The sequence below is a fragment of the Rhipicephalus microplus genome, chromosome 4 (genome assembly GCF_043290135.1).
Source record: "Rhipicephalus microplus isolate Deutch F79 chromosome 4, USDA_Rmic, whole genome shotgun sequence".
NCBI lineage: Eukaryota > Metazoa > Arthropoda > Arachnida > Ixodida > Ixodidae > Rhipicephalus > Rhipicephalus microplus.
In genome coordinates this window covers 10446233-10459492 of record NC_134703.1, presented here as the reverse complement: position 1 = coordinate 10459492, position 13260 = coordinate 10446233, and the positions used below count along the sequence as shown (strand labels likewise).

At 43.0% G+C, this 13260-nt stretch overlaps 1 protein-coding gene across 8 annotated transcripts in view; it reads left to right on the top strand.

Moving 5' to 3' along the window:
• The window catches only part of rols (zinc-RING finger and ankyrin repeat domain-containing protein rolling pebbles), a 469239-nt gene that overhangs the window by 421757 nt on the left and 34222 nt on the right, over positions 1-13260 (top strand). For all 8 annotated transcript variants that reach the window (XM_075892151.1, XM_075892148.1, XM_075892147.1 and 5 more), the window contains 4 exons: positions 2988-3224; positions 6424-6603; positions 7384-7711; positions 8280-8455. In XM_075892151.1, coding sequence (XP_075748266.1) covers positions 2988-3224; positions 6424-6603; positions 7384-7711; positions 8280-8455 — 921 coding nt within the window. The remainder of the gene's footprint in view (positions 1-2987; positions 3225-6423; positions 6604-7383; positions 7712-8279; positions 8456-13260) is intronic.

Sequence of the window (13260 nt, the reverse complement as noted above, 5' to 3'; positions counted from 1 at the left end):
AAAAATGGGAAGTTTCCGAGGAAATATATTCCTTCCCCTAGATGGCAGCTAAGAGTCCTTGGGCCCTAGCGGCATCTTCGGCTTGCCTGATAACTTGTAGCTGGTCCTGAATGTTTGAGCTAAGCAGTGCGGTCTCCTCCTGCAGTGCCTTGAAATATTTGGTGTTTGGCCCCTTCACGAGGTTAGGACAAGCCCAGATAATGTGTTTGAGGTCCACCCGCTGATTGCAGAGTTTACATTTGTCGGAGTAGAGATCTGGATAGCAATGACTGCAAGCAATTGGGTTTGGGAAGGTGCTTGTTTGTAATAGCGCCATGCTGTCGCTTGCTGTTTATTTAATGAGGAAAGTGGTGGAGGGTAATGCTGCCTCCCTTATCTGTAGTGTTTAATATTTTCATAGTGTGAGACCATGCGCTCTCTCCACACGCGGGCTTTGCGTCATTCCTGCACCTGCTCGGCTCACTAACTCTCAAGCTAAATTGTTCATGGTTTTGTTGCCCGAAAGGAAAGAGTGACTGGGCGTGCATATAACATACACGTCGCACTCTCCATGAAATTTGGTGGAAATTGTTTTTGCCTCTTTCGAGACCTTACCTTGAGCAAAATTAGGAACTGTGGTTTTAGAGTCACTGATTACAACCCTGGCTGTTGCAGACGCAAGCGCCAACACTATGGCTGCTTCCTTGGCGATTTCAGACCTTCCTGACTTAATTGAACTGCTGGCAAGCAGGTGGCTCGCTTGATTTGAAGCGACCAACGCCATGTGTCGACTCTCCGGATACTCCGCTGCATCCACATAGACCGCATCCTCATCGTTTTGAAACTTCTTGTGTAGTGCTTTCCCCCTAGCATTCCTTCGCTCTCGGTGATACTCGGGGTACATGTTTCTGGGTAACGGCGGTATCATGATGCGCTCTGTGGTTTATTTTGGGATATCGTATTGATCCTCGCTTTGGCCAGCGTACGTGATGCCCAGTTTGTGCATCATGGTTCTTCCTGTGTCTCTTTTTGATAGTCGTTCATATTGTGCAATTATATGAGCCTCAATAAGTTCGTCTAGTTTGTTATGCATACCTATTGCTTCAAACTATTTTTAGATATGGTGATTGGTAAGCCGAGTGCTTTCTTATATGCATTTTTGATGATGAATTTCAGACAAACATTTTGTGCCACTAGAATTTTATTGTTCTGAGCCATTAATGGCTCAGATTACTTCACATTAACTGGAATGCAAATAACTATCAAAAAGTGTTTATAAAACATTTTCATGGACAAGAAAAATTGTAGTGTGAAAATTCTTAGAATGCTCGTGTTGTCCTCTTTTGCCTTCCGTACCTCGACTTTGTCTGTTTCTTCTAGCACATTCGTGCTCGCGCTGCAGCCCTTATTATTAGAATGCTCAGCCTATACAAATTGCTTGCTTTAAGTTTGTAGCAGTTATACAGGCGATATCAAGTTTTAAAAGAGAAACTTACATTTTCGACATGTTGTACAGTAGGTGGGCAAAATTGTATTTCACCCGGGCTATCAAAACATGGTGTTTAAACTCAAAAATTTGCCCAAAAGCGAGTCTTGAGAAAAGCACATTTTAACAGTGTAAGTGAAAGCTCATCTCTGCATAAAAGATGTTTCTTTAGATGATTTCTTTCATTATGAGAGCTTGGCAATCATGATTATTTTGAGCATAGAGCCTTAGTGAACTAATTTTGAGAAATCAAATGGCAAGCAGACAGGTCACGATTTTTTGGGGACTCTAGGCAATGAGCTCTATTTAGTTTTTAATAGCCACCTTGTGCTCTTTAAAAGCAGTTTAACCTACTTCATGTTTAGTTAAAATGTTCAATTTTTTTGTTGTGAAAGTAGAGAAACTGAACTTGTGAAAGCAAATGTGTACTAATTTCGGAAAAAATTTGCATTTTTCGACTCGCACGTCCGGTCAACTTAAGTAGAAAATGGAGGGTTGCACATTTCCTTTCCAGAAGAATTAAATAAACTGTTGTAGGGGCTTGCAGCTCATGGTGTAAATCCAAGAGTTGCAATTTTTGCATTATATAAAAAAACCTTGCAAGAATTTAGTGCAACCTCGACCCTCGCAAACACTCACACAAGCATTCACACATCCACCCGAGCAACACACACAACACGCAGCGCTCTGTGTGTGTTACTCGGGTGGATGTGTGAGTGTTTGCGAGAGTCAAGATTGCGATTAATTCTTACAATATGACGAATAACCAACTAGCCCAACAACCCATTTTATTGAGATAAAAGCACCTTCTTTATGCTCAGCAAAGCCAAATGCTGCAATGTGCACACAACACGCAATTGCTATTTATCAGACCTTATAAACACAGGAAATGGACATGGACTGGGCAGTTAGCACTTAGACAGGATAACTGCTGGTCATTAAGGGTAACTAACTGGATTGCCAAAAAAAGGCTAGCAGGTTAGGGGGAGACATAAAGTTAAATGGGCAGGGGAGGTTAAAAAGTTTGTCGGTATAAAATGGCAGCAGCAAGCACAGGACCGAGTTGACTGGCGTAAAATGGGAGAGGCCTTTGTCCTGCAGTGAAAGTAGTCAGGCTGCTGCTGCTGCTGCTGCTGCTGCTGCTGCTGCTGCTGCTGCTGATGATGATGATGATGATGATGATGATGATAAACACATGCTAGATGACCTACGAAAGCATACATGTCAAGCACAGGGGCGTAGCCAGAAATTATTTTTAGGGGGTTCAACCATGCTTTATGTAGGTTCTTATGTGTGTGTATATGAATGCAAGCAAAATTAAAAAATTTGGGAACTTTAACCCTCAAGCCCATATAAAAGCATAAACTGGACATAATTTTCTGCTTATTGGGCCTATTTCTGAATTTTTTCATGCTTTTAAGAAATATTTAAATGCCTGTTCTAGGCATCTGCAGTGGACATTTCACCCTTCATTGATTACTTGAGATTGCCCATGCATTCTGTGAAGCGTCACTCCCTGCAGGTGAGCCGTCTGCTGCTGCTGGCTCAGGCTGATCCCAATGCACGAACCCACTGGCTGAACCGAGCCCCTCTGTTGGTGGTGTCTGCCTATGAGAAATTCACGGATATGGTGACTTCACTGGTGGAGTTTGGAGCTGATGTCAATGCTAGCTCCGATGTAGGCCGCACTGCTCTCAGCATGGCCTGCCAGCGAGGGCACTTTGAGATCGCCAAGTACCTCCTCTCATGCGGAGCAAGGGTGCGTGCCTGCAATAACATAATGAACTTTATATAATGGATACCAGTACAACGAAATTCTCAATGTGATGCATTATTTCATTTTACAACTTCATGTCCATACAGTGCCATGTACTTTATACCACAATATAGTATGTCAATCAGCTTTGTTTTGTGCCTTTCTAAACCAGACAGAGGAGTGGTGAATAAAAGCTGTCTTTCAACAGGTTCATGATCCCACCACTCCCATTACAAGGATCCATGGCACCACAGGGACAGTTATATTTTACATACATACTGAAAAAAGAAAAAGACACATTATTCGAAAAGGTACCGTGGGGGGGGGGGGGGGGGGGTCAAAAGTTGTCAGGCCACACTGCTGTATGAATACATGAAATAGTGGCTTAGAAACTTTTGACCGCCCCTGTAATTTACTTGATCGTTCATAACAAAGCATGTTATATCACCTGAACATGCTCGCCCTTTGTACGTGTCTTGACATCTTTCTTTAGTGCATGCCCCGTCTTTTAGAATGAATGCATGTTATATGTGATTTAAATATGACCAAGTTCTTCTGCTGTCTTAAAAGAAGATTGAGGTGATTAATTGAAGCTTCCACCAAGTCCTTTGTCATGTGGTTGAATCGGCAGAGTTTTTTGGCTATCACAATGTGTTGGACCTGCATTTCTTTCAGGTTCATGCATGACAGAAAATAGACTTTTTTTTTTCATGTTACCATTAAGTTTAGTTGTTTGTACTGCCATTTTAGTGAAACATTCTTCTGGCCCTTCCCGTGCAAAAAAAAAAAAGCCTTTGTTGAGCATGCTTGAAATGGTTGACTTTCACTGTTGCAATGTTTCGATACAATACTGCCAATTGAACTGACTGCACCACTATATCGTAGTTTAACTGCACTTCCTCATTCGTCTACTTTTGTTCCACTTTTTTCTTTGATGAAACAATGATGGGAATTTGAATGATTGTACAGGCTACACTGGATAGCTTTTGGAGGAAACTTGGTTCGATATACAGTTAAACCCCTTTATAAGAGGCATGCTCTGGACAGCAGTTCTTGTCTTATATATGAGATGTCTCTTGTAAGGAGGGTACCTCGTATTCATTTTGTTCTTATCGACTTGTATTTTACTGTTGGCATTCTTGTGTCTCTTATACCCATTTGTCTCTTACAAAGAGGCTCAACTGTACCGGCTAATGTGAGAGAGAGAAATCCACGAAGTTGATGTGATTGAAAATGCTACACACACTGGAATGGCCATCGAATTCTACGCCTGTCATGACTGATGTCATTTTCAATTTGAAAAACATTATGATGCCATGGTGTTGCACTAGACACACAGTTGGCCAGGCCCTCGTACAGAGGATTCCCGTTTGCCTGAGTCAAAAGCTTTGTTGGTTTGTATATTGTTCACATAATTGCATCATGACACAACTCCACCCACATGAAGTTCACGGAATGATGCGTACTCCTAATAGATATAAAATAAAGCTTCCATGTAAAGTGAAATTCTTCTGAAACGAGAACTTGTTTTATGCGTTATTTCGCTACTAAAGAAGCCATTTGGAGTCAATTACCTTGCATATGGTTGAGAAGCTATTACAATCAATCCCTGTTTATCAAACTCTAATATATCGAAGTATAGGCTATATCGAACAGTTAAGAAATCCCCTTAAATTTCCCATGCAAAAGTATGGAACCGGTGCACTCGTATATCAAACTCCCGCACAGCGGGACATTCACTATATTAAACGATGCGTCGTGCCGAAGCCCAGAAATCGCATTTTTCCTAGCAAATATTGATCAATTTTCTACTGTGCTCTAACAAATTCCGATCCTTTGTCATGCGCAGGCATCGAAAACATGGGGTTATTTCATCGCGCTTATTTGGTGCGCTGTGTGGCACTTGCGAGTACACCTGTACGTTCGATGTGCGATATGCAGGTCTTAGCTTGCGGGCATAGTGTTTTCAAAAATTCAATTGCCGAGAGCACTGAAATGAGAATGCAGAGTGACTTGGCGACTTCATTGCAATGTTCGCATTCCCTTCCTTGTTTGTTAGCGCACAATGGCATGCGAGCCTGAAAAGCATGGCCTTTAAGATGTGCAACCTTGTGACGTATTTTTAGTGTTTTTGATCTTAAAATGTATGTCTCTGAGGCTACGCTTTTTTTTTTCGCATCAAAGCCGCTGAAAGCAGTGGCTGCCAGCTGTGAAAACACGAGTGACATTGATGTCACAAAACATGTCGACGGTGGGAACTCGGACGAACTCGGCGTGGTGTCTTTTGCGGCTTTTGGTCTTGTTTACTTCTCGTCTTGTTCCTGATAAATCCTCATTCTGGAGGTGAACTGAACGTTGACCCTCACGTAGCGATAAAAGTTATGATTGACGCTTGGAGCGAGTCAAGTAATACACCTTCGTAAATATTCCTTGCGAGCCAGGTGACGACTTCGGGTGCGTCGTGACCGCTGACAATGGCATACAGTGCCTCAGTGAATTCTACAACTTGTCAGCATTTCCGGGCACCATCTCAGACAGTGAGCAACTTCATCAGTACAGATGACGATGTAGCTTTTTCTGACTGCATCGACGCTGAGATTTTGGCTGCCGTTAACGGTGCTACAGAACTGTAGCCGTGCGGTTATGAATGTGCTAATGCCTTTGCTGCCGCCACAAACCAACCTTTTGACGTGCTATGAAGCTTGCATCGGCAGTCTGCGGCATTCAAACTTGTTTTGGCCAAAGGAGCTAAATTCGTTTATTTGAAAAGCTTCAATGATATTGAGATTGACTGGAACTTGATGGCGTGCAAGGAGCAAGACAAGTTTATACACCATTTTTATGCAAAACAAAGTGCAGTAACCTGCAGTTCGTACCTTGTTTTTTATTATACTGTGAGCGAATCGTTATGTTAGCTTTTGTAACAATTTCTGACTTCTCAAATGTTTCAATTTAGGCCTAAACATGTGTATTTTGTATTTTGAATTCATGATATATCGAACTATTTCGCAATCCTCTTCAAGTTGGATCAGGGATTGACTGTATGTTGAAAAATTTCTCAATAAGTTTTACACCAGTACGAGTGATTTTGAGGTCTGTGCAAATGAAACGCCACTTTTTTTTTTGATGTACATCATTGCTACAAACTGTAGCCATGCGCTGTTCACTGCTGACAGTCGGGGATGGCTTCTTTAAACGGCAGATTGACCATGTGGACAGCGAGGGCCTTTCAGCACTGGCACATGCAGCTAGCTCAGGCCACTTGGACTTGGTGACACACCTGGTGCAATGCAAGTGGCCAGATGATTTCGGCATGGCGCTGGGTCTTCACAGGGCAGCACAGCAAGCTTTAATCACAGCTGCAAAGTCTGGACACATTGAGGTAGGCCTCCCATATTGCTGGCTTGTTGCGATTCAAGCCTGATTCAAGCAATGTATGCCTAGTGTAATGTTACATAGTTCGGTAGCACTTTCTATATGTGTTATTTCTTACATAAATATAGCATCGCTTATGTGGGTAACCAATTAGTGGCTTTAGCTCATGCTAATCCTGCCTACTTAGATAATAGATGTTCCTGGAGCAGCTAGTCTCTTTAACTAGCTTACACAAAATAGCTTAGACAAATTTTGTGGCTCTGAATACATGCTGGCCTCATTCAACAAACTCATTGATGTGAACGCCCAAGAGCAATGTAAATATGCTTCAGTTGGCCTAGCATGCTGCTATGTAGAAGAGCTAACATTGTCCAATACAGTTGCTGAAATTGAATTCGCTTTATTAGAAGTGATCAACAGAACATCTTATTAATACAAGAGAACATGGTTCTTTCCCAGCAATGCTGTATTGATCTAACTTTTGCCATGAGTGAATGCAAAGGATGGCAGAAAACAATAAATGGAAAAACAGCATTCTCTTCTCTGCCCCTTATCTTCTGTCCCGTAAGGAGGTGGAGTTGACTCATTTCATTGTGAAACGTGCTGCACAGCTGATAGTTGGCGTGCACCTTCAGAGTTCCAGTTACTGCCCCCCACATGGTAATCAATATTTTAAGTAAACATTTACCATCTACAAAAGCAAGTCAGTGTGCTCTTATGCACAAGTTGTTGCATTTATGCACTGTAAAATGGTTTCATTCTGAATGCCCTACCTTTGACAATTCAGGTGTGTGAGTTCCTGCTGAACATGATGGAGGTACAGGTGAACAAGCAGGACGATTTCAGTGGCCACACAGCATTGACGGCAGCAAGCCTGGCAGGGCATCGAGACGTCTGTGCGCTGCTCATGCGACGCGGCGCCTCGGCACTTGTGCGCTCCAATGCCGGAGAGCCACCCTTGTGCTGTGCTGTGCGTGAAGGCCACTGGGCAGTTACTGAGCTTCTGCTGTGCCACGCACGTGCTCTGGAGCAGACCGATGCACTGGGACGCTCGCCACTTGTGCTGGCTGCTGCTGAGGGACATGTCGGAGTGCTGGAGCTGCTGCTCTCCAAGGGTGGGTAAAAAGTAGCATGCGGTTGCAGCGTATTTTTTTTTTCTTTTCTCTTGCCCTAACTAGTTAGGCATAGTGATTACATGCTGGAAGATTTGTCGCCATTCGCATTACCATCTGTGGTCGCCCACTCTAGATTAGACAGGTGTCTGTAGCTCAAACTTGAAACTTTCTTTCAGTGGTGATCCTTTCCCATTTAAATCTGGTAGCCGGAAAAGTCTTCCTGGCTAGATATCCCACAGTACAAATCAGTATTTATCAAAATATTCTTGCACATAACTCTGGATTCATATCGATGTCGACAAAAGAATGTATCAAGAGCATAATAACAACAGGAAACCTTGAACGAAAAAATATTACTGACAAATAAAAAAATCACTAATGTAAAATCTGAGTGCTGCTTTACTTATGTTTATAATTTTTGGTGTTCTATTGTTGTTTTTTTGTGCCACATGTCATTTACTTTTTTGCAAAACATTTGCTTAGCAATAAATTAATGTAGAAAACAGGAGATTGGGCTGTAGCAGTTAGGCTTGACATTGTCAAGCAGATGATCATCTGGTTCATTCAGGTGCCGATTTGTTATGGCAAGACAAGGATGGCCTATCTGCATTGAGCTGGTCCTGCAGTCGGGGTCAAGTTCAAGCAGCTCAGTGCCTCCTCACCCACGGTGCTGATATCAACCACAGTGACAAAAAAGGCCGGACGCCACTGGACATGGCTGCCACCCAAGGAAATGCAGAGATGGTGAGCATCAATGACTGTGAACCATTTGTATTTCTAACGTTGCCCTTTACTCACAAATTGCAACACAACCACTATACTAGAAAAATCTTTCCGCTACCAAGCATAGAAACTTGTTAGGAAAAGGCCTTCTTTTTTACGTGTCAATAAACATTGGACAAGAAAGACAACGGAAACTCATGGCACTTTGTGCATATTATTTTTTCCTGTGTTTGCTTATTTACTCATATTATACGAACGAAAATTATAGAAATTGCTGAAGTGGAAGCTTCCACAATGCCTTGCCAGCAGAAGTGAAGCCAGCTTTTGCCACTGCCAAGATGGCGGAAACATGCTCCTTTGTGGTAGTGCCCACTTAAAGATCAAGCGGCTCTGATATGTTGATGTGAATGCTACCGTATAAACCAGACTATAGGTTGAGTGCGAATATAGGTGGACCCTCACAAGTTCAGGTTACCGAAACAAAAGGAAAACAACCCAAAACTGCCTAACTGCATTTACCGTATTTACTCGCATAATCCTCGCACTTTTTTTGCCAGAAAATCAATGCAAAGTTGGGGGGTGCGAGAATTACGCGGGAAAAACTTTCCACGAAAACGCAGAGAGCGAAAAAGAAAATGAAGTGGCTGCAAATCGGGATTCTCACACCAGCAACTTACAGCAAGCTTTAAGAAGTACTAATTAGAACTTACCTCAACAATAAAAGCAGAGGTTCAACACAAAGCAAGATTTATTTCAGACACAAAAAGTGGAAGCAAATAGTCGAGAATTAGAATACCATATGCAAAGCTTGTGGGCGTTGCGGGCGTAGCGGTAGCGTTCGTTGCTTAACAGGAGCCCTCAAAAACGTAAACGTAGGACTTCAGTATTGGGCTGATGGCTATTCAACAGAATCGTCCGCAGTTTCCTTCTGAAGAAATAGAGTTTACCATCAATCCCAGTTTTATGCACACGGCAGACCCAACGCATCTTGGTGGCTTTCAGCTGCCGTCACCAGTAGCAAACACAAAACTCGTAGGCTCCGAAGGGCCTACCGGCGGCCCTGTTTCCGTTGTTTAGCGTGTGATCCATCACTTGCAACTTGAAGCCGCCGTGTAACTTCAGTATCGCCCCATAACATGCCAAGATTATCGACACAACAAACAAAACACGCCGCAACGCCACGCGCAAAGCGCACTGGCCACTTCGGCTTGGCTTGGATTGGATTGAGTCCAATAGTACGCTTGATGCTTACGAGATGGCGCCAGATGGTGTCTGCTATCATCGTCAATGGCTGGAACGAGCAGACGATATTATTGCGGCAGTTTTCGGGGGTGCGATAATTACTTGAGGAAAAAAAACAATCATATTTGTTCTTGGGCGATGTGGGGGCTGCGAGAATTTTGCGAGTGCGAGGATCATGCGAGTAAATACGGTATATTTCTGTTGTACAATCTGCATCGCTGTTTGTGAAACTTATTGACACAGGTGTGTGCATAAAAAGCACACAGAGCAATATGGTCACTCAAATAATGGCAAGAATGCCCGCGTGGCATCATGGCGCCTCGAACCATAAATCGGTGCAGATGGGCGTCGTAGACTACAATCCATTGGGTGAGCCACAATTTTGCTATCCACCTAATAATTAGTAACACTAAGACGCACTTGGAGCACTATGTGACCCAGAAAAGTTTCCACAGTAAACTCGTTGGGCGTGCGAAGGGAACGGTCCGTTTTTAATCGCTGAACGGTGATACTTTATCATGCCCCCAGTAAGATGGCCACTGCAGCCGCCATCTTGCCATATGAACGGCTTCACTTCTAGGCAATCATTTCCACTACAGCAAAACCTAATTAATAGGTGTGCATGAAAATAGGAAATGATTATTTCTTTAATAGTGTTATCTATTCGATTCACCCTGGAATGTTTACTATTCTGAATTTTCTAAAGCCATACATGGTCAACATCCGATTGGAAATACCCAATCAAATTTTTAATATGCTTCACTTGATCACAGTTTCGTGTTGCGGCAAAGCTGCCTTTCAAGCTCCGCTGCTTTCGAGTTCAAGGACAAATACAGCCATCTGATAGAAAGTGGACCCTTCAGATTTTTAACAGTGCTTCAGCTCATTGCTCTCATATTACAGCAAAGCTGCATTTCATGCTCTGCTACAGACGCCAATGCACTTGTTCTAACATGGAGATGATAGATGTGGCAAAGGTGTGGGCTCAGTTGGTGCTGTTTTGTATCTGAACTTCGGGCAGCAGGTCTGAAAAGTCGGACGCCATAGATTTTTACTATCTAAAATTTCAGATGTTCTACGAGGCAGATTCGGAACATTGGGCTTGAATGTAGCACGCCTTTGTCATTTGGGCTTTGACAAAGGGAAGGAGAGGAAATGGCATCTTCACCTTTCATGTTGTTGTCGCCAACACTTTGGTTGCACCTACATAAATACAATTGGTTCTCTGCATTCTTGATGGAACAACTATGAAACACCATGCACCCAGCCTAGCAAAAAGAAACACTTGCTATCTTATTAGAATATCCTTAGAAATCCTCTCCATTTTTTTCTCGGATATCGCAGTATTCAGAAAGTATTATAGAAATATTCAAAAAAGGATTTTAAAAAAATTTGATTAGTCTCACACTTCAATATTCGAATTCACTTTTGCACCCAAACTTTTTCCATCCATACAGCTCTACTGATAAGGATTACACTAAGGGCAATGCAATAAAAAATTATAAAGAAAATGTTCAAAAGCCCAGAAAGAAACTGGAGATTAAATTTGGTTGTTGAAGAAAACCAGGAAGCAGAGCACAAGTAGAGAATGACTTGTTAATTAGAGGCTGGGTTTAAAACTAAAGAAAAATGGGATGCGAGCGCACGCTCGGGTTCATGCTCACTTGTCATTTGTTTGTTTTCACTGCTCTTCCGAATTATTATTTAACATCTTCCAGCCGAGCAATTTGCCCGGGTTCGCTTCTTCCGAGACAATTATTTGCTAGATAATAAAACTTGTCCAGCTGATTCCAGGTGATACAACATTTATACGAGTCGTTGCAACACGGTGCAGTCAGAAGAGCACGCTTTGCACGAGCAAACTTTGCCGTTGTTGCCCATAAATGCTTGTGTGACTTGTTCATTTTATACACTTGCCTTGTCATATTTAATTAATTTTTTTCGATGTCTTGATCTTCCCTGAATATGTGTTTTTAGTCTCATAGACGTGCACTGAGTGAGCTTCTTGGATGTACTTTTTTCCCCACCAGTATCTGCTATTGCTTAGCACTTATGTGCATTTCTGCCTTCGTTCTAGCATTTCACGTGAAGACTCTATTCTCCTCAGATGGTTTGCTCGTTGCTTTGCTTACTGGTTGTTTCAGATGCTTTGCTCAGGAAGAGGCGTCGAATACCACCCAAACTATCATCTTAGTTTCGTGTCGTCTCGTTGTGTCTCCCCCGCCATCGGCCATGCCATGCTGAATGCGCTGGTTCTCGTCGTTGTGTCTCCCTGTACGTTTGCTTGTACTGTCCGTAGTGTTCCTTACAGCGAAGTCATCATAGAGCGCAGTGGCATATTTCTTCTGCAGCTTTGGTTCTCGATAAAGCCTTCTCTGTAAAACGTCCAGCCTCTTGAAAGCTGCAGTCTGCAATCTTGGAACATTTGCTGTGCCCAGGCAGTGCAACTTGACAGTGTTCACTGTTTTCTAAGAGTTCATTGAATCAGTTGGGGAGAGATGTTGGTTTTTTTGAAAAATTTAATTGCTGCACAAACTTGAAGGAAAACAAGGAAGACAGGAAAGAGCGCAGTTTCCTGCGCTCTTTCCTGTCTCCCTTGTTTTTCTTCAAGTTTGTGCAGCAATTCAATTTTTCAAGTATGAACCAACTAGTCTGCAAAAAAGTATTGCTTCAACATGTTGGTTTTGTTTTGGCATATATTGAAGGTCTTAGCGGTTTCTTCCTTGTTAGGCTTGGGCAAACTTCTCGTATCTTCATGATTGTTTCAATGGCAGTCAAGGAGTCGTCCGCCTATTCTAGACTCAGGCAAGAGGTGAAATACAGTGACGCCAGCTAAACCCAAGTCCTTATCTTTCACCTTTTGTTGTACACCTGCCTCTGTCAATGTTGACAAGTCACTGCATATTTGTAGAACTTCTATGGCCTTTATTTTAAGTGAGTTTGAATCATACTAACTATACAAAGCAACACCTACTTTGCAATAAATATTTGCAAGGTGCAGAAAAGTTTCCATGGGCGCTATGCAGGATCATCCGAGTTTCGCGAAACTCGGGATCTTCCCGAACTCTGGCGACATCTCCTTATGAACGACTCAACACTATGAAAAAGTCAAATCTACCCCTCAGCGCGCTGCGTTTCATTGGATACGATGAAACCAGTCATCGCATCAGGGACGGTCTACTAAGTTGGGCGGTGTTTTCAACCCAGAAGCATCTTCTTTCATTTGTTTGTCGTTTCACTGAGTCCAGAAGTGCACCCTGTCATGACTGGGGACTGGCAGTGCAAAAGATGCCCATTAGCTGAGCTCTCTCAAGCGGTGCTCGTCGACGAGAACGCTGTCTGCGTCCCATAAGAGTGCGGAAACACTCTCAAGTGCACTGTAAGGAACATACCCCGGCGTGCCAGTGACACGCAGTCTGCATGGCACACGAATTCTGTGACACGCGGTCAGCATTCCAGGAAAAGCGCGTGCACGGACAGAGGGGAATAAAAAGCGCGTTGCATGTGCGCAGGGGTGCTCTCTCCCTGTGGCCGCGTGGCGTTCACCGCATCAAACGCTTGACAGTGACACCAACACCATCATA